Genomic DNA, 20,991 nt, shown 5'->3' with positions numbered 1-20,991 from the left:
GTCAGAAACAACAAGAAAAATATGAAAAATAAATAAGGGCTGTGTGTAAGATTTTAGTTGTGAATTCTGGCAGTCCCTAAGGAGCAGATGATGTAGGCACCAAACTCGTGCACTTATGATCTTTGCAGTGGTAATGATTCCTTCTCCAACCTGACCTTTAAAAGCCACGTGTTAGCAAATGGGGGGTTGGTTTGCTGTCCCACTGTCAGATGTGGTGCACAACTTCTCCCTCATGTGCCTCCATCTGCTCAGAGAGGGACCGTCCTAGGTGTCCCCATAGGCTGTCTGAAAATGGTGAAGAATACAGACACCTCCAGAGGTCAGTTCACCCCACATTTCTCTCCAGAGGGACCCCTTTGCATTTACTCTAGAGGAAGCCCAAGATGACTTTAGGCTTGGTGACATGAACCCAAAGCATGTTTGGGTGCAGGACTAATGAAAGACTTGATATCAGTATTTCTGTTCTTTTTCTCTTACAAATGTAGATCTTTCACAGTTTAATCTCAGTTACCAAGGGACAAATGTAGAGGCTACTGAACAGAAACCAAGGAAGCTAATTCTCAGTTAATCTTAGTTTAACGTCTACCTTAACTAATTGTTGTTATCACATTTCCGTGAAATTACGTGGAGGCTTTTAGAAGTTAGAAAGAGAATGATGAAATTGCCTAATTCCATTCTGTAAATCAGTCTAGGTCTACAGCTAGATCCCAGGCACCCTAGCATGCATTTCCTTCACTTCTCTAAATCCCTCTTTTTTCTAATATGAATATTCTAGTAATCTGAGCTCTTGAGTGAAATTCCAATTCCATTTATGATCTTGGGTCAAATTCTCTGCTTTGATATCTGTAAAACAGGAAGCTTTTGTCATTAGCAAGTGCAAATGAAGAGTGGGAAGCCACTATGTGCTGTTCCCAGAACAGAGATGACCCCACATGCTACATCAAAGCTGAATGTAGAATCATCTCTGTACGCAAGAAGAATTGGTCACTGTAAAATATAAGGGCAGGGAACTGGTTGTTGAGTAACACCAAGATCTTCTTGTCCCTAACTTGCTCCTGTGAGTAACTCCTAAGAAGTAAAAGGCCTATACCTGTATACACACTGGAGAGTTTCCATCCACCGCCCCACTGCTGACATCTCCTATAATCCCTCTTAATTTTTTTTTCTTCTGTTTCTCTGCTGTCCTAAATGTGGTGTGGGACAACCTCTTCCTCAGACTCAGTCCTGTACCACAAGCTTCCTCCATCTGTTGGGAGGTCTTTCCTGGAACAGTTCTGCTCTCTTGGAAAAGTCTCAGCTGCCTTTGGGATCCCAAACTCCAACAAGACTGGAGACAAGGCTATATTTAGTTTTGGGTGGAATCTGCAAGGCGGTGGGGTAGAAAGGTGGAACCTCTGCTGTTCCTTGCTGCAGCACAAGTCCCTCCATGCAGTGCATATGAGTGAGTCTGAGGAATGACCATACCGTAATGGGTGAGTCCATCACCATAGCAGCCTCCTGGCATCATATGGACAAGATCAGGTAGATAACTTGGCCTGAAACCCTTGCTATGAATTACGTATTCAGAGTTACTGACAAAAAGCTCTCAGTGGTGTGAGTTCATCGAACAGGGCTGTAAAGGCAGCATACTTGTAGCCATCCCCGAAGTTTGTGGGCTAAGAAGCAATAGAGATGCATCCAGTGGAGTCTTTGTGCTCTCTGAAAGCTCTGTCTTGTTTTAACACCACTCCACGCTGGCTTGTGCTAATGCTAGAGGATTACTACTCCTCTCAGCCTCACTGATTCTGTGAACTACCTAGTACTTGTCAAGGTCTGTGAAGATAGCATATAAAAATGTCAACCCTTACTGTTATTAAAGTGTTTTCCCAAACAAGGTTGGATTAGATTTTCTGTCTAAACTGCTGTTTGTGTGTTTGGTTGTTTGGGTATTTTTATAGAAAATGGTGACAAGGAGGGCAAAGGAGGGTCAATCAAGAGCTGGAAAAAAAAACTTAGTTTCCACGAACTAAGTTAGTTTCTCATAAAAACTTGGGGTTTTTCATTGATGAAACAAATTTCCAAATACCAATTGATCTTTTGCTCTTTCTTTAAGCTCAAAATCAAATTATATTTATTCAGAGTGTTGCTGGAGAGCCTTAGGAGAGCTGGAGTTTTGTTGCCTTACTTCCTCATTTTATTTAGATCAGGATTCCCAGTTGGATTGAAGTCCCGTGGTGCCCAGGCTCAGAGATTCCCTCTGTGTGCTGTAGAAGAGAAAAGCTGTGAAATTATTTCCTACTTAACATATATTTCTGAATTAGCATATCTGCGATTTCAATGCAAACATTTTAAGTTTTTACTTGCCAAAACACAATGTCTAGCTTCCACAAAAGCAAATAAATTTCCAGACCAGTTCTGTCCTCAAACTTCCTTAATAAGATGAAGCTCATCATACCATCTCAGAGCCGACGTGTCAGTGCGCTGCTTAACCGAACATCAGTCATCCTTGTTCCACAAGATTATTACCATGTAGCTGTCTCTGCAGGTGTCAAATCAGGCTCGTTCCTGCATGAACTTTTCCCTTGTGTAGCTGTAACAAACCTGGTTTTGGAGTGATCCAAGCTCTACTGCAACCAGACACGTTCTTATTTGCACTGGTGGTATTTGAGTCATGTACTCTACTGGATGGGATTTTAAGGGGTGAAGGGCTGGAGGTTTTTTTAAGAGAATGGAGTAGGGTAATTTCCTTGTCTCACCGAGAAAGTCAGTAAAAGCTCAGTGATGGTGTATTTGGGAATGCGTGTTGGCAGCTCCTTGATAAACATGTTTTGTTTCTTCCCTTCACATTAGCAAACGACGTTCTATGGCACAGTCAAGACCGGCTACACCATTGGACATACCTTATCGCTCATTGCTCTCACAGCTGCTATGATCATTTTATGCCTCTTCAGGTAAGGCCATGAGTAAATAAGGTATAGGTAAGAGGATGACTGAAAGGACATAGTGGCTGTTTAAGTTGTAGGCTATGGCTGTTACAGATGGATGCAAAAGACTTCTGTCAAGTCTCAGTTGGACAGGGGAGGAAAGTTCCTCCATCTTTCAGTACCACTGTTTTCTGGTGTGTGATTTGTGGCCTTTGTGTGAGAGTTATAACCCCAGTCCAGTTATTTAGGTGGAATCATCTCATTGAACGTAGTTTATGATGTGATGGATCTCTATGTTAGAGGCTGTTATCCCATAATCTTGTTATAGTCCACAAAGACCTAGACTGTATGGTGTGTGTGTGTATACTGTGGAATGATGCATTTCTACTTAAGTAGGTATTCAAAATGGTACAGGGGGATCACACCCCAAATCTGCTTCCCAAAGTCTGTTTCACAGGTGCTTCCTGCTGTAGCTCTGTGGCAAGACACAGACACCCAGAGTCTCTGTAGGCATGCCGGAGCCTCTGGGCTGTGCACAAGGGTAGCAGGTATGATTCAGGACCTTCAGGAGACCAGAGCCCTTATGGGTTGATGGTCAGATACAGCATAGCAAGTGGCATTAGGTGCCTAGATTGCAGCAGAGTAATTCATCCTCAGTCTCTGTTGTTTGTAATCGTGTCAGATATCTAAATTGGGGTGCCTCCAATGAAGAAGTCTGCATATAAGGTAATCTATTATAATGTTGTTTACGTATAGGGAGAACAGCAAAAAACAGACCTCTGTAAGATGGAAGAACCTTCTAGATGTGATTCCATCTCCTTGTGCCACTTTCCGATGGCTTCCCTGAAAAGCATTATATGGTTTTCCAGTTTATGACAGTCTGGTCCAAACATTGCCCCCGAAGAAAGCTGTGGGAGACAGCACGCGTGCTAGGGTAACTCACACCGAGACTGGCCTCACCCTTCAAGATCTTTGCACTTCTCAGCACACGTGCTCTCCCCACTCCTCTTACAAGGGGAGAGTGCATCAGACACACATGCAAATTATCTCATCTCAACAAGGTACAAGGTGCCAGCCAAGCTAGTGAAACTGTCAGGATTCATGCTCTTCACTTGTGGGAAACAGCGTCATTTGACTTGCCTTCGCCTGCAAGCACAGAGGACCTGGCTCCATCACGTTATCGTGCCATTGTCAGAGGTTAAGAGCATGAACTCTGCCAGTGCGCAGTGACTCATTAAGAGGTGGTAATGTGATCATGTTGCTGAGAGGTCTGTTGTGGTTCTGATGACTATACAAAGTGCCCATTTCCAGAGTGTCAGGCCTTTCCCTTTAGCTGATGTAAAGTCTCATTTGGAAAAAAAAGACCTATTGGGTCAGAATTCATCTTCAAAATATTAGTGGGCAAGGGACAGAAAAACCCTGGTGATGTTCTTTATATGATTAATAACTAGTAAATTTTAAGTGAAAATATATTCGTATTACAGAAAGCCTGTAATATGTGTTAATTTTGGCAGCAGCTGCTAAGAAGCTATTTCTCTTCCTGAAGAAACATTTCACTTTGGAAAGAATTATTGCAGTATAAACATTCTGTAGAAAACAGACCTTTATAGTGAGCACAGTTTGCTTAGTCAGAAAGATCTCTTTTCCAGTAGAGAACAGCATGATGGACCTGTTTTCTGTCATTCTGTATTCTGACCTTTTTTTCTGAGAATTGGAAGAGGAGCAGCACTGCTGCAGATGTATGGATTGCCGCATGTTTTGTGGATTTTAAAAGGCTTAAGTGGATTTTCTGTGATTTACATCAGAACACAGTCCATCTCAGGGCTTCTGATCTCTAATTGTAAGTCTATATCTTGGCAGAAGAAACATGTAAATAGATAAATAATGCTTTTGAGAAGCCTTGCTATTCAATGTTGTTTCATCCCTTCCCAACAGAAAACTACACTGTACTCGAAATTATATTCATATGCACCTCTTCATGTCCTTCATAATGAGAGCCATCGCAGTCTTCATAAAAGATGTCATCCTATTTGAAAGCGGAGAATCTGAACACTGCTTTGTGAGTTCAGTAAGTAGCCATGCACATTAAAGTTTCCACCTTATTCTGTTGCCACTCTTAAGCAATGCACCAAAAATTACCTGGCAAATGCATGTGAGACAGTACTTTAGGAAGATTTCAAGTTCTTTCTGGTTTGAAAGAAACAGAAACATGATTGCTACACTTTAATTTGTATGGAAAAGGCATTAAAAAAATTAGCAGGGTCAAAAGTTCACAGGCATCTGGTCCCTTCAAAGGTCAAGCCCGTAACTGGGGTTCTACAAGATTTTGGGGCTCTTGTCAGTCCTGTGTCCATCTCCAAGTCCCATGGTCATTTCTTGGATAGCCTGGTCAAAGGAGACTTGCAGTCATGTATTTAGGGATCCAATAAAACCTTTCCCTTGAGTGAGAGCAGCAGCCAGACCCAGATTCACATAACTTTAGGTATCCACGGAGTAAGTGCCTGTACATAAGCTACGTGTGTAAAGGGCAATCATAGTCAGTCAAGCTCTAGTTAATATACTCGGTGGAGCCTGGAGAGCTCTTCAACTTGCTTTGAAGAAGGCACCTGCGTTTGGATGGCTCTCTGGGCTCCACTGATTGCAGTGACCAGATCCCTGCAGGAGTTTAGGCAGGAAATCTTATGTGTAGATGTCATTGTCTATTTTTAATCTGTATCCCATGCTAGCTGTCTGCAACTGTGAGATTTCCTCACTGGGATGATAGATGAGGGCAATAAAGGAGCTGGGATATTTTTTTCCACTTTCAAACTCAGTGTTATCAGCTGGAGCAAACATTAAGGAGGGAGAAGAGCTGTTTATCTAAAGGCCATATTGACGTAAGAGGACACTAGTCATGAATAAATTTAGGCAGGAAATTGAAATCTCCAAAATAAAGAGATGTGATCAGAAGTCAGCCAAAAAATAAAGGAACCCTCCATAATAAATTCATAACATTAGATGAGCTGCTTGCTGGTAATAGCAGGGGACTGGGCACAGCAGTCCAGCAGATCCCTTCTGGACCTGTTTTTTCATGTCATACAGCACCAGAAAAAGATTCTCTTTTCTCTTCCACCCACCCAGTTTCTTCCTTGCCCTCTGGCTTTTCTGTATCCTTACCCTGAGTCCTGTTGCTGCTGTTTATAATGACCTTTCTGCCTGAGCACCTCTCGGTTGATACCAGAGCAGCCCGCTCCCAGCTTTTCCCTGAGAACTGTCCTGCAGCAGGGTGCGTTCCCATTGCAGTGACCCTCCAGAGTTTTTTCCCCTCTCTGGTTCACTGGGATCTGTATTCTTTAGCAATGGGGTTTGATGAATGGTTTGAAGGACACATAAACTGCAATAAACAATTGCCTGGTGTCTGCTGGCACAGATAACTGCTCGTGCTAATTGGCAGAGGAGCCAAGAACCCAATGAGCCATGGAGTTTGAACTAACCTCTTACCCCTGCGGGAGTTTGCACTGGGTCGTGACTGAGGCACAACTGCAGAAAGCTACGTGAGAAGTGTTTGCTTCAACCATCCATCCAGAAACACTTCTGGGTAGTAATACAAGACTTTGTCCTGCAGAATCTACAGCTCCTGGAAGCCAGTGTGCTTGCAGGCAGACCCATGGCTACCACTACTGTGTGTGTTTCCCCCCATCAGAGGATTTTCATGTTAAATGCCAGCTCAAGGTGAATGGCTGGGTGATACACAAGGGTGATAAAAAGATGTGGAACAAATTATCTCCACTACACTAGGCTGAGCATACCCCTTGCAAAATCCTGACCCATCCTGACCCAGAATTTCAGACAACCTTTTAGGTCATGGGGAAAAAACACTACATGAAATGCAATCAAAATGCCTCTCCTAATATTCATCTGTTTGCAGAAATAGCTGTAAAATCTCTTGGGTTTGTGTGGGTGTGGTTGGGTTAGGTTGGCTTGAGTTAAGTTAAATAATTGATTTGCTTGTGCTTTGAACTTGGAGGATAAGGTTTTGACTTGGGAGGTGTGGGTACTAGTCCATCTAGCCAGGGCCTGATACACAATTTATTGAAGGTTTTGTGTATAATGGCGAGATGTGGCCTTGAGGTCCTTCAGTCTGAGGAGTTATTTGAACACAGTTCGATTTACTGCATGCTCTCACCACTGTTTTAGAAGAGGACAAACCCAAGGAATAACAGGGTTTTATTAGAAGAGAAAGTACTGTGCTTATTTCCTTTAAGAAAAAACAGATGAAGGCTTCCGCTTTCCAAACACACTCGATGCTATAAAATCCAAATGAACAAAGACATCTCACAGCATTTCTGATGAAGGGACCAGATTCCTGAATCTGGTATTACCTGTTGCAGTGAGAAGACTTAAAATTCTGTTCTGTGCACCAGCCACACAAAACTATTTTAAGCTTTCCAACAACAAATGCATCAATTCTCCTCCAATTAACTACAAACTCCACTACATGTATGTGTATATGTAATTTTAAAAAAAGTTCATAGGCTGTGCTGCAACAGCATTTTTACTTCATTTTGCATACTGTGGGCAACCTCAGTTACAGTATTAACTCTATGCCATTTTAAACTCAAATTATTTTGAGTTTAACATGAACACCCTGAAAAATTAAGTGTGTTGGGCATTTTTGGGCCACAGAGCCTGAGAATGCGGCAGTAAGCATTTCATGGCCAATGCAGCCAAAATACATGTGATGAGTATCACTGAGCCATCACGTGAGCCAGAACATGCGCCGTGCTCCAGGTGGTTGTTACAGAGGGATGTGTGGCACCCGTAGCCTCCTTGAACTCCTTGAAAAACCCACTCCTGGGGAAAAGAAGTCTTGTGGCTTGGGTGAAAAATTCAGCCTGTTTTCATGGGACAGAAACCCTGATTCAGCAAGCAAGGCTTGTTTTTGTAATTAAATGTAGCAGGCTTAAATGATAGCTTTCAGGACCTGCACGAGGTGACGCAGGCCCTTTGTCCCGCACCAAGCATACTCAGCAGCAATAGCTTTACATGTCCCTTGTGTCTTCCCCTCTCAGCTGCCCAGATCAATTAGGCTTGTTCTTAGGCACAGTGGGGATTCCGTGGCTCATGCAGAGCATGGAGACTGCCCTTCCGAGAAGGCTGGCCCTCCGAAAGCCTGCTGTGGGATTTTCCAGTGGGAAACGAAGCACTGCAGGGACCTTGAATTTTCTAGAGGGGTAGAAACAGCAGAGTCTGATGGCCACAGCATGCACACAGCATATTGCCCAAGGTACCGACAGTCATTATAGACCAAAACCACTTTCTCTCTCTTTGTCAGGCCATTAGTCATAAAGAATGCCTGTTATTATTTGTAACTGAATCAACCTGTTGGCTTAAAGTGCTTAAAAATAGTCATATACTCAAGTGTGTTAAACAATATGGGCTTTAAGCACTTCAGACGTAGAGGTGAGCAGGCTGGGAGGGGGTCTGTGAAATCACCCACTCCAACTTCTTCAATAGCTATTCATTTTGATTCATCCAGAATATGTTCTGTCTCAGTAATCAGTCATTTCTGATGGAAAACTCAACTCACCCCACGTGGTTTTATTGCATCCAGTGATTACACACACTGCATGAAAAACTGCACTACTTCCCAGCCCATGTTTGCCTGCGTTCTTCTTCTTCTCAGGCTTTTTTTACTGCTAGGCGCAAGAGGCCTTCTTACAAGTTGTAGTTTTTCACATTAGTTTTCTTGAGCCTTGTGACCTTCTGTCTCTGCATTCCCACACTTTGTCCTCCCCTTTCCTTCTGCTGCTGGAGAACTCCCTGTGAAACACAGTAGCCAAAACAGCAAACCCAGTGGAAGGATTGAACTGAAGACTTCAGTTGTCATTTCAGTTGATTTTTTAATGTTTTTATGGATAGGTTTTGACATAGTTCCATTACTGTAGTATCTGGATAGCATAATGTGGAACCACTCACATTTCCAGCCCAGCTGAAGACAAAGAAGCCGAAAGTTTGATATAAACAAAGATCAGGTTTTACGGTTTGAATTCAGGCTGGCTTTTCCTGAGCTCTGCAAATTTGCCTTTGCTGAGGATTCAGCCAAGGGAGACTAGATCATTTATCCTTTTCTTTTTGCATTCCACTAAGACAATAAAATTCCAACAAAAAAATTCTTTGCAAAGGAGGGTGGGACTTTTAGGAATTGCGAATCTACACATATCTCATTTTCAGTGTGAAAAATTGGGTGTTTTCACATAAGCTTCCTTAGGCCAAATTAATGACCGCTACAGGCCCCTAAATGAACTTTATATGTGGAAGTTAAAGACAGAGACATTTTCTTTTCCAGCGCACCCCCATCCGAGGCTACTCATAACCATATTCTCTGCCTTGTGTGGGAGTGTCCTGATATGCAGGCTGTTGGAGAGATGGAGGAGTAGAAGCCTTTTTGTGCACTCTGTAAAAGTGAAATGAATATTAGAGACTCAGCCCTTCCACTGGGTTACATCCTCTGGGAAAGACATCTCTCACCTACGGAGAGGAGGGATGAGCTCTTCTTGGCAGCCCAGACCAGCATCTGCTGAACTCTGGCTGACTGGCTTAGGGGAAAGAGCCTGGCAGAAATCTGTCTGAAGACAATGTGAAACTTTCCCTTAACTTGAACGGGAACTCAATCAGTTCCCAAAATGTGTAAATACGTCAGCTGACACTTTTTCAGTAGCTCAGCCCATTCCTGCAGAATTGTACCCCATCCACTGCGTTCAATGGGACCATCCAGGTGCAGAGGTGCTGCCTGAGATGAGGAAGTGCTTTACAGTCTGTCTTGCCATGGAAAGGAGGCCCGATGTGAAATAAGGTTCACCTTGTTTTGTTCATCTGTGTAGAGTGAAGGGGACCCTCAATCTTCCCAACTAATAGGTAGCAGCCACATGAGGTTTGCATCCCAAGGAGCAGCACAAGAAGCAAAGGAAAAGTCAGTGCTCATGTGAAGTGTAAGTTTCTCAGTGTGCTCTTCCACTTGTGTCTGATCTGAACCACCTCACCCTGTCTACAAATTCCTGTGAAACCCAGCCAAGTGATTCCTGTTGGCTTCAGGAGATGGGTGTTGCAATGGACTGGATTCATTTCTTCTCTCTGAGCTTTTTGACAGCATTTGGTTTCTACATAAGATTCTTCTGAAGATCTCTGTGATGTTGCTGTCACAACACAAACCTAACACATCCATCTCCTTGGTCTACATTTTTACCATGAGGTTAGATAAAGAGATTTGAATCTGTCAAACACCTTCTGTGGAATATGATCCCCATAGCTGCTGATATTTCCATATCTGTTGATCACTGCTACAATCCAATTTTTACAGCAAAACAAATGACAGAGGAGAAGAAAAAAAAAAAAAAAAACAAACAAAAAAAACCCAAAACAACAAACCCACAAACCTAGAGAAAGGTCCTGTAAGTGATAGAAAGAAGTGAAGAACAACCAAAAGAAAGCAGGGGGAAGGAATGGAGGCATTATATGCTTGCAAATTCTCTTTTAAATGTCATGCTAACACTTCAAGTTTCACTTCACCAAAGGTATTGAGGCACTTCTAGAAAGGGCTGGAAAACGGAGACAAGACGGGAAGAGGAGACAAAGAGGCTACAGCTACATTCCTTAATTAGCAGAGGCCCTAACACTGAAAATTTCACCCAAAAGTAAAAAGTAAAAATAAAAAAATAATGCCTCAACTATGCTTTCAAAAATCAGTGCCAGAGTTAAATTAAGGATTTAGCAGCAACTTTAGTGAATGAAGAGTGTGTGAAGTAACGAGAAGCTGTAAGTAGGAGGTTTGGAATGTTAACTGCCCATGGCCAGTAGTAGCCATGAGGACAGGAAATAGAATAACCATCCACCTCGACTGTTTTATGTTCTTGTGTGGATTTTGGAATTGTCCAGAGATACCCCATCCAGGAACATGTTAAATCATCATCTCTTCTAGAACAGAAGAGTTCTTTATCTGCCGAAGCCCTCACTGACATGTATGAAGTAGGCCTAAGTCATCTGTGTGCCATAGGAAGAGGGACGGAACACACAGGTGAGTTGCTGTGGAGCTGATGGCAACCAGTAACCTCCTTCTGTGTTGGTGAGACAGCAGTTTGTGGCTGCCCCACTGGAAGCCTTGGTTACTGCACTGTATCCTGCACAGGGACTCAACCACAGTTGGGGCTGGCAGTAGCAAGTAAAGAATAAAAGGGATTGGGAAGAAGGGTTGTGGTATTGTGAGGTGAAGCTCTGCTGAATGGATGTGGGATGGGAAGGAAACATGGGCTTCAGGTCTGAGTTGAGGAAGAAAGAAACATGCAAAGATGGAGAGTGAAGGAAACACTGAGTGTCAGAGAAGCTAAAGGTGAAACATCATCATTTTGGGGAAGAGAGGCAATGAATGGTAGTGGGGAATGAAGCTAGGCACTTTGATGCTGGAGGCGTGCGAGGCTAGGAAGTGAGGAAGGTTTGTGCCGCGGCATTGGGATTCTGCTTTAGAGAGATGGGATTTGCAGTAGAAGGTGGGAGAAGCAGAGGATGGGGCTGTATTTCAGCTATGAGTTGGTCAACGTGGGCATCCCTACACAGAAGAGAAACAGGATATTCACTGACTTGTAACACAACAGAATCAACAGCAACAGAGGAAGAGTGTGATGGGAGCGCTGGCTGGGCTCCCTCCCTGACAGCTGGCCACAGGTCAGGCCCACAAAGGATGGATGAAGTGATCCATTCCTCCAAGGAGAAATGTAGTGGAATTAAGTTGGGTTAATTAGCATGGATAATATACAGCTGTGGGCTGGCTTCATGGGCGGTGGGTTGGCTGATGTAGATAAGATGCAGCTGTGGCTGGTTAAGCTAAGGGGTTGAGAGCCAATGAAGAGAGAGCAGCTGAGGAAGAAGCAGAGGGAGGAAGAAACAAGAGAGGAGAGAGTATGTGTTCTGGATGAGGCAAGATGAGGAGAAGGCAGCAGAGGGACTGTATGAAGAGTATGCTGGTATGAGATGGTAAATGACCTTGTTGCAGCTTGATAATTTGGAGAGGGTTGTGTCAGGGAAAGTATCAGATCTTGGGTTATGCCCCTTCTGCTCCTTGGACTGCTCATATCAGGCAACCCTTGAGAGGGCTGAGACTATGGACGCTAACCTCTAACATAGTTTTACACATTTTTGCTTGGATGAGTTGTCTCCTTGTCTTCTCCTTTGCTCCTGAAAATAACCCAGGAGTGAAGACTGTGGAAGAGCTCTGGAGCAGGAACTTTCTTTGCGTAAGTGACTGTCGTGCTTGACACAGTGGTGCCCCAGTCACAGGCTAGCACCTTAGGGCAATGCAGTATTGCCCATAATGAGAGAAAATGTGATAAGTGTGAGGAAGGGCTGTATTATCACCTTCTCCCTCTAGTTTCTGCCTTGTGGTTGACTTCCCTTATCAATGAGGATGTGTTCAGAAGCGCCATTATTTTGTGGCTGATGAGCAATAAATAGGGACAGTTACCCCATTTACCAAGATAATTCTATTTTTACATCTCAACTCAACTCTGAGTCATCTGACGCAGAGGCTACACCAGCTAGAGCTAATCACCACCTTGGAAATACTCACAAGGCTGCCCACAGTATTTGAACGAGCATGCCTAAGAGGCAAAATAGAAAGGCCACGTCCCTCAAAGACTGACAGTTACATAAACCCTGTTAAAATCAGTGGAAGAAAAATGCTTAAATAGCCTTGAGGATCACAGTCATAGGGCTTTAGCTCGCTTCTTACGTGAGGAAAAGCAGACACAATTGCCTGAATTCAACAGGTAGCATTGTATTTGAAGAAGCCTGCATGGGAAGTGGGCAAGGTCTAAAGCGCAGTCATGTGGACCACGTGTTTTTTGTTGGTGTAAACTGGTACAGCTGCATTTACTTTAATACAGTTCTTCAAGCACAGGGTCTGACCCTGCTGTGCTTTACTGTGTTGCAAGCACATAAAATAGAGGTTGTCTCATCTAACTTCCATATTAGCAGAGACAAACTTTTAGATTTGCCTTGCCAGTTTCAACTGGTTTTCAGCTGGCATTGAAGAGGTGGAAAAGCAAAGAGAGGCCAAGGTTATCTCATGGGACTTTGGGATCCATGTAGGTTGAGCTATTGCTAGAGAAATTACACTTTAGCCAGAAAAGTAATACTCTATCCAGGTTCAGTAGTGGCCCAGCTTTAGTGCAAGTGGAAGTGGTGGCATGGGAGAGATGAAAACTGAGCCAAATAGCTTCTTCCTAATGTCTCCATCCTTCCATAGCCTTGATGGGAGCAGGCAAGACTTAACTTGCTGAAGCAGTATGTGTGTGCATGTGTATGGCTGTACGGCACAGCTCATCAGTTTAGAAATAGCGTTTCTGCTTTATGAAAGCAGTAACAAATCAACAAGCTCAGACACAAATCCAGGTTATAATGGCTTAATAAATTGCCCAGTGACAGCTGACATGGAGTAAGTATTGCAGCGTGTGCTCTTAGGCAATGATGGGCGCATGAAAATGTAATGTATTATGACCTAGAGGAAAGCAGGTTAAGATGAATGGAATTAATTTGTTATTGCCAAGGCTTAAGAACACTCTTGCATAATGTTTCTGGGGCACCAGTGATGCAGAGCAGCATGTTAACAGGGAAAATGTGCGTTTGAGGCCTCTTATCCCTGTGCCTGAGATAGATGGTGACCATGAATGCAGTTACATTGATCGATCTGCCGTACTTTTTATAGGGTTGACTTACAGTTGAAGCCACTAAGGACAGCAGGAGCTGAAGTGTCCATCATCAAGACATGAATTTATTTTTTTCATGAAGTTGGTTTTTTTTTTGTAATTCCTGATAGATGAGAAATTGCTTTAAGTGAGGCTTTGGACTTGACAACTTAGGCCCTCACAACCTGAAGGCTGTATGCCTCAAACATAAGCCACTTTGGATCAAGACGGCATGTTAAGTATCTCTTTAGTCAAATTCCTTTATTCATAGTTAGTGTGAAGTCAATACCCAAAATTTCCATGCATCTTCCAAGAAAATTTTCAGAACCGTCCACTAGTGTAGCAGTTTATCATTTGAGGTTACTTGCGTTTGTCAGACTCCAGGATAGGAAGGGAAGGAAGGAGTCAAAGGCACCCAACTGATTTAGGAGGAGATTTCTTGTTTGAAGGGACCTCAGTTCCCTTCATGTTTGAACATAAACCTTGTGGGACTTTTTTATTGCTAACCTGTTTGAATCTAGTCTACAACTGCATTAGAGTGAGGGAAGAAATAAAAGTGATGGCTTTTTGCCAGGCAGTCTGGTTTGTTTGGCTTTAATTTGTTGTTTCTTTCATTACACAAAAGGTTGCGTGTGGTACAGGTAAATTAACACTTTTTGTTTTCCTTTTCCCTGTTTGTTGAGGGTTTTTTGGTGGTTTTTTTTTTTGCTCAGCAAATTGGTTTGACCTAAAGGCTCATTTCTGGAGGAACAGAATCACCCACTAAGAAGCTGGTTTGTTTCTGTCAACAATTTCCATTGACATCATGCTGAATTTCTGCAAATTTGGCAATGACAAAGCCCGTGCTGACTTCAACAGGGCATCGTGCTCCCCTGTTGAAGTCAGCAGGGGCTTTGCCATTGGCCTCTGTAGGGTCAAACCTAAAGCCAGATTGTCTCTGCAGAGGACTAGGCACAGTAGTAGAAGGCTGAGATAATGAATTGATACTCACGATTTTCAGCTTGCCAAGCCAACATCTGGATATGTCTTTTCTGCTGCAGTTTCTCTTGCAGGAGTGTGGATGTGGCAAGCTTTTCCACTCTCCTGTCAAAGCCAACTTATTGAACAGATGATATGTAAAAGCCAATAGCCTTGAGCATAGGAATGAGACAAGAAATAGTCTGAGGCTATAAATACACAACATTATATCTTAGCCACCTCTTCCAGAGAAGTCCAAGCCAGGATCAACAGTCACTACTGAAAAACCACCTCTCTTTTCTCTGAAAGTGACTTGTAAGAGGTTGCTCTAGCCTGTAGTAGCAACAAATCCCCTGCTTGAGTGGGCAAGAGAAGTTTTCTTTTTGTTTCCAGTAAAGAATTCTGGCTAAGACAACATCTTTCTAGCCTGTTGAATACCTTCACCTTTCCTTTCTTAACAGAGGCAGTAATACCCAGGCCAGGACAGTATTTCCACTCCTCCCATCAACATTTTTTTTCTTTCAGAAAGTAACCAACCTTATAAGAAATAAGTCTTATTCCTTATAAGTCTTAAGAAAGACATTGGGGTGCCGGTGCACATCCAAAGAAGAGCAACAAAGACAGTGAAGTGTCTAGAGAACAAATCTTGTGAGGAGCAACTGAGGGAACTGCGGGGGTTCAGCCTGGAGAGAAGGGGGCTCAGGGGAGACCTTCTCACTCTGCAGCTGCCTGACAGGTGGGGATCAGTCTCTGCTCCCAGGTAACAAGCAATAGGACAAGAGGAAACGGCCTCTAGTTGCTCCAGCAGAAGTTTAGATTGGATATTAGGAAAATAAATTTCACTGAAAGGGCTGTCAAGCACTGGAACAACTTTCCAGGGAAGTGGTGGAGTCACCATCCCTGGAGATTTTTAAACGACATGTAGACGTGGCACTTACTTAGGGTCATGGTTTAGTGGTGAACTTGGTAGCATCAGGTTAACAGTTGGACTGGATGATCTTAAAGGTCTTTTCCAACCTAAATGATTTGATGATTCTATAAAATAACATAAAAGTTAAAAGCTGAGAGAAATACTCCATGAAAAACAACAACATATATTTGGAACCTAGAGTCTCTCCTGACATCTCTCTGCAACATGCACAGAAATTAATGGACAATGCATAGTTGTCAACAGTGCTGTACAATATTTAGGTTATAAATTGATTGGGAATTTGTCAGTTGTATGAATTCCAGTCCATGACAGCAAGATGGGGAATTAATCATACCATGTAATCTTACAAGCAGAGCAATTATTTGGTTATTGCATCATCATTAGAAATTACATTATACTTTAACTAAGGTGGGCATCTCAACAAAAGAACTGGGGTGAGATTCAATCTGGTTTAGGCATGTGGCATGGGAATCAGTTCAAGTCTGAGACTCCTAAATTTAGTCATGAGTATGAAATTGCTGTCAAAAATGGCACTGTAGTTACAGAGATGTAGGATTAGGCCAGGGCCTGTTCTTGGAGACCTTAATTTCATCATCCCCAAAGCAGGCAGTGCTTCTCAGTGCTACCCCATCTTCCAAGTGTGCCCCAGCACCAGGATCATGACTGGGATCTATTAAAAGCTTTTAAATAAGATCAAGGAAGCCTCTTGACCAGGCTGGAGAGAAGAGCAGCTGTTGCTGTGGGGCAAGTACAGCATGAGTCACTCAGCAGCTAACCCTTCAGATAGGGCATGTCTTCTGGGCAACGTAAAAGAAAAGTGCTGGATAAATCTGTCACTGAGAAAATGAGTTTTCATCTGTCTTCTGTTGAAGAGGCCTGCAGAAATCTCTGTGTAAATCTCTTACTCCTGCATCAGTGGTGGTAGCCCAGGTAAAAGCACCTAAGTAGTTTAAAGGAAATTTTTAGACCTCCAGGTTTCATGATTGATTGAGGCAAATCTGAGCCCACACTTTTGCCAAAAGCACTGGGGATGGGCTAAAGGCACTGTCCCAACTTTGTAAATAAGCCATAGCTTCAATGCAGCCATCCAGAAAGGATTCCCCAATGTTCAATCCCCAAATCAAATCCATGTTTGAAGAGCATGTGGTTGAGATGCAGCAAAACTGCTCCCTTCGACCTCATGTCTCACCTGTGAGCTGCTGAATTAGGGCCAGACACTTACAGAAAGAGACCATAAAAGAGCTCGGTAGACCCCATGGAGCTGGGTACGCTCACACCTGCAAATCCCCACTGGTGCAGACACACCAAGGCTTGGGGCAAAAGAAAGGAGGTCTGCCAATGTCACACAGCCGTATGCACACAATAGCAGGGAGAAACAAGGAGTGTGGGTGTGCCATGGGGAAGGTGCTGCTGCATCCTCAGCCCTTGTCAGCTCAGCTCTGCATGACCTTCCCTCCTTGGGAGATAGCTGCCTGCTCTACCTCCACCTTCCGCCATCACCACCCTGCAGCAAGTCTCTGCTTAGTCCATCTGCCTCACAGGAGGAAGCTGATGTGTGTATAAATTGATTAGCGGGAGCCGTTGAGTGCCCCCAGTGTAACATACTGGTGGGTGCAAGGGGAGGGCCAAATTGATTTTGAGTGATCAGTGGGGACGAGTCCCTCTCCAAAACATGTGGTGTTGAGAAAACACTTTCCTTGCTTCTCATTTTAACCAATGTTTCATAGCAACTGTTCCCAGCAGAAGAGGGGAGTGGGGAGGAGGGAAGTGTGAGCTTGTCACTGGTGCAAATCAATTATTGCTCTGAATTCAACATACTGCATGTCCAGGGCACCAGGGACGAGCTGCTAACCAGCAAGGGCTAGATGCTCCTGCTCTTGCTCCAGTAAGTGCAGGGTGTTACCTGAGCAGACTCATGGAAGGCAAGGCGGCTATTGCCAAATCAACATCTCGGGGATGCCGAGACAGTGTGGATGTGTGTGATGACCATGGTCCACTGCAGCAGGACCTGGATGCATCACATGGTGGGGCAATGGCCAGGGCAGACATACTTCTTTGGGCGGCTGATTTCTACCTTCAGGTGTTTTGCAGTGGGTTTGGCTGCTAAGTGTCAAGAGAGAAATTTCCCATTTTTTTGTTTTTATAAGATGACTGTTTCCATTACCTGTGCTGCAGTGAAATCTTTGCGCAGCAAGTTACTGTGTTTAATTATTCATTTCCTGAAGAAAAACAATCCTCCTTCCCTTCTCAAATCTCTCCCCTTCCAATGCAATCAATTCAGTCCATGCTTATTAGGGTTTACCCTGCATCTCCTTCTTATCCATTATTTTTAAAATACGTATCCCAGGCCTCCTTCTCCTGAGTATTCACAATTCTTTGTGGACTTGGCTTTCTTCAAACCTCTGTCTCAAACTCCTTCAGTTTTTGCAGTATCTACCAGGCCATGGAGTGATTGCAGTTGGACTTTGCTTTCAAGGGCTAAATAACACAGATATTTTATTTTAGTTTAGTTTAATTTAATTTAATTTGTTTTATTTTATCTTATTTTTTTGTCCTGGGGAATCAGTTTGTTCAAGTCAGAGGCTTCATTTTTTGGGGTTTAGGGAGCCAGGTAATACTTGCAGGCAGCCCCATTGAGAATGCAGGGGGGACCATGATGCCCAAGTCACTCAGAGTGTCATTCCTCGAGATGCTGACCTCAGTGCCAAAAACAGCCTAAGAAATTCCCACCCGTTCTTATTTACTCTCCAGTGCAGCTCACTTACATCGTGCTGAACCACATGTTTGTTGGCTGCAGCACAAGCCAGTGACTGAGCTGGTCTCAGTTCAAAGTAGCGCCTTTTTGGAGGGTTTTTCTGAACCAGCACAATGGTTTGCTTCACAGCTCAGCCCCATGAACCCACGCCTGGCAGAGCAGAGAGGCAGGTGCCTGCACATCAGGGCAGGACCTTCTGGCATCCCCTCTGCCACTAAGCCAGCTTCTCACAGATGTACATCGAAAACCTACAGAGAGCAGCACCGTGCTGGTGAGGATCATGCTCCAGCGTATCGGTTTGTCACTGCTCAGCAGGGTTCCAAGCGTGAGCTCCAGGCTCACACAATCAAACAGCATCCAGAGCTGAGCTGGCTCTCTCAAGGATGTGCACTGCGCTCTCCATGCAGGGGTTATTGTGTGTCAAGCATGTCTACCCCAAGCAAGCTTGGTAGGGCCTTTAGCTTTTTGCTGTAGAGCTCATTCCATAAGGGCTTCAGATGCTGCAAAAAGCAATCCCAGAGACACGTGCAGAGCAAGGTTTGTTGGTCATTCAGCGTGTTTGCTATGGAAGCATGCTGCAGTTTACTACTGTCCGTTTCTTCTCTTCCAGGTAGGCTGCAAAGCCATGATGGTTTTCTTCCAGTACTGCGTCATGGCCAACTTCTTCTGGCTCTTGGTGGAGGGGTTGTATCTTCACACCCTGTTGGTCATCTCCTTCTTTTCAGAGAGGAAGTACTTTTGGTGGTACATCTTGATTGGCTGGGGTACGCATCTTCTCAAAACTGAATGCCAAGAGGTGGTCCTGACAGGCATTTTTAACAGCAATTTAATCCACAAACCTGGGGGTCAGACGGGGCAGAGATGTAGTACACAGGTTACCTCGCTGCCAAGAATTGTTAGGGCAACCAGGAGCAAGATCAAGTGATGGCCAGAGGTGTTTAACAGCATTCGCCTAAATCTTCAAAGGTATTTAAGAACTTCATTTGTGCTAGGTTAATTGATAGCTGAGCACTTCAGTGTCATTAAAGACTGTGGTCCTGAAACTCGTCACCTTTATAGTCACTTAGTCTTTTGATCCTGACTGGGGTCCCAAATTTGATACCATGCATTGACCTTAAATTGTAAGGATGGATCCCAGCAAAGCAGCACTCCTGGACGGAACCAAACACTGCAGTCCATTCCTCTCTCCTTGTCTTACTGAATTCAGGCCAGCTAGCTATCCTGAGACCCCATCACCTGTGTGCTAATGTTGATAACCTTCTGCTTACTGTATTCATTATTTCTCCAGTGTTAATGTGAATCTAGTTCCAAACACACAGATAAAACAAAATAAAGTGAGAAAATGCCAAGGAAGACAGAATTAAACTGTTCAAAAAGTAACTCAGAGCTGAACTGCTAACTTAGGCAAATTAATCCTACCGGATCAACCTCTCCTCTTTCTCCAAAAAGGAAAGGGAAATCTCTTTTCCCCTTTAAGCCATTTAGCTAAAGATTTATGCTTAAGTAAGCAAAATGGCTTTCATTGCACGCTCTTGATAGCTGAAACTGAGAAATAATTAGAGCGGGGAAGAATCTTGAAAAGAAAAGAAAAAATAAAATTGTGTCACATACAGGGGTATGCCTGGACTCAGGATCTGATCCGTTAGCTGTAGAGTAACTTCCATTGAAAGTGACAGGAGTTATGCCTGGTTTCACACTGCAGAGAGACAATTCTCCGTGCTGTAAGATGATGTTAGCAGGCCTGGTTTCAGATGCAGTTAATCAGGTCAGACCTTCTTTAAACCTGCCTTGTGCATAGGTACCCTTTCCTTCAGCACAGTAGAGCTGGGAGAATTTAAAGAAAATGTGTGAAGCCAATTATTTTAAATCAGAGGAAATCTCTTGCACTTGTATTCTGAGGTTGCTTAGGTGAGGAAGGGCAATCCAAGAAAATTACAGGTGCTTGAAGGATCTTTTGGCCTTTCAGTCATCCATCATTTTCAAGAGCGTCAGTGATGGACCTGGAATGGATGATGCAAGAATTAATAATTTGGATGTACTTATTACAGTTCTTACTCATTTTATTACCATAGCACTCAGAAATCACAGGTAATCAACAACACGCAATGCTATGACTAATGCCAAACAAAGCGATGTGGTTCTCACAGTATTTCCAGTCTAAATCTAATAAAAGACAAGAGACACCAGAAGGATGCAACAAGACCGCTCTAGTCAGGCAGAAGATCATGGTGTGAGGAGCAGAGGCAGGTTCATCTGGCCAGCTACAGACTCCTTTATAGTCAGTGGAGACTCAGGCAATACAGACAGCCAAGGGTGTCCCAGGGCATATTTCTTGTCCTAAAGCAAACATCTGAAGTAGCTCAGATGGCCTGTCTGTTAGAAGTACATATTTCTCATCGTTGATGCTAAAGTGAGCCTGTGGTGACAGGCTTGGATACAGGTGTCCACATTGTAGATGTCTCAGGTGATTCCTATTCTTTGCATTTCACCGTCAGAAGTTTGGGTGGGTTTTTTTGTAGGCACTGCAACAGGGAGGTAAATCGGCTGGGGAGCAGTTGCAGGAAACTCACCTTACATGGCCAGTGGGAGAGAAGGGCAACATGTTGCTTGTTTGGCCATTGAAAACATGAAGCATTTGCCCACTCTCGAGGGAAGGCGTGACCCCAGTCACTTAGGAGAGATGGGGGCAGGGGGCAGGGGGAGAGCAGCTCTGGAAATACTGATAATGAT

The 20,991-nt window shown here is 43.7% G+C and overlaps 1 protein-coding gene across 3 annotated transcripts in view; it reads left to right on the top strand.

The window, feature by feature from the left end:
* LOC308063969 (vasoactive intestinal polypeptide receptor) overlaps positions 1-20,991 on the top strand; it is a 140,354-nt gene that overhangs the window by 100,082 nt on the left and 19,281 nt on the right. For all 3 annotated transcript variants that reach the window (XR_013928143.1, XM_080387706.1, XM_080387705.1), the window contains exons 5-7: positions 2,830-2,930; positions 4,839-4,971; positions 18,872-19,025. Coding sequence is in view for 2 of the 3 variants with exons in the window: in XM_080387706.1 (XP_080243832.1) it covers positions 2,830-2,930; positions 4,839-4,971; positions 18,872-19,025 (388 nt within the window). In the remaining variant the exon portion in view is untranslated. The remainder of the gene's footprint in view (positions 1-2,829; positions 2,931-4,838; positions 4,972-18,871; positions 19,026-20,991) is intronic.

This window comes from Falco punctatus (assembly GCF_963210335.1).
Source record: "Falco punctatus genome assembly, chromosome: 4".
Classification (NCBI taxonomy): domain Eukaryota; kingdom Metazoa; phylum Chordata; class Aves; order Falconiformes; family Falconidae; genus Falco; species Falco punctatus.
The sequence above is the reverse complement of the archived record's forward strand: the minus strand, read 5'-3'. Positions and strand labels throughout refer to the sequence as shown.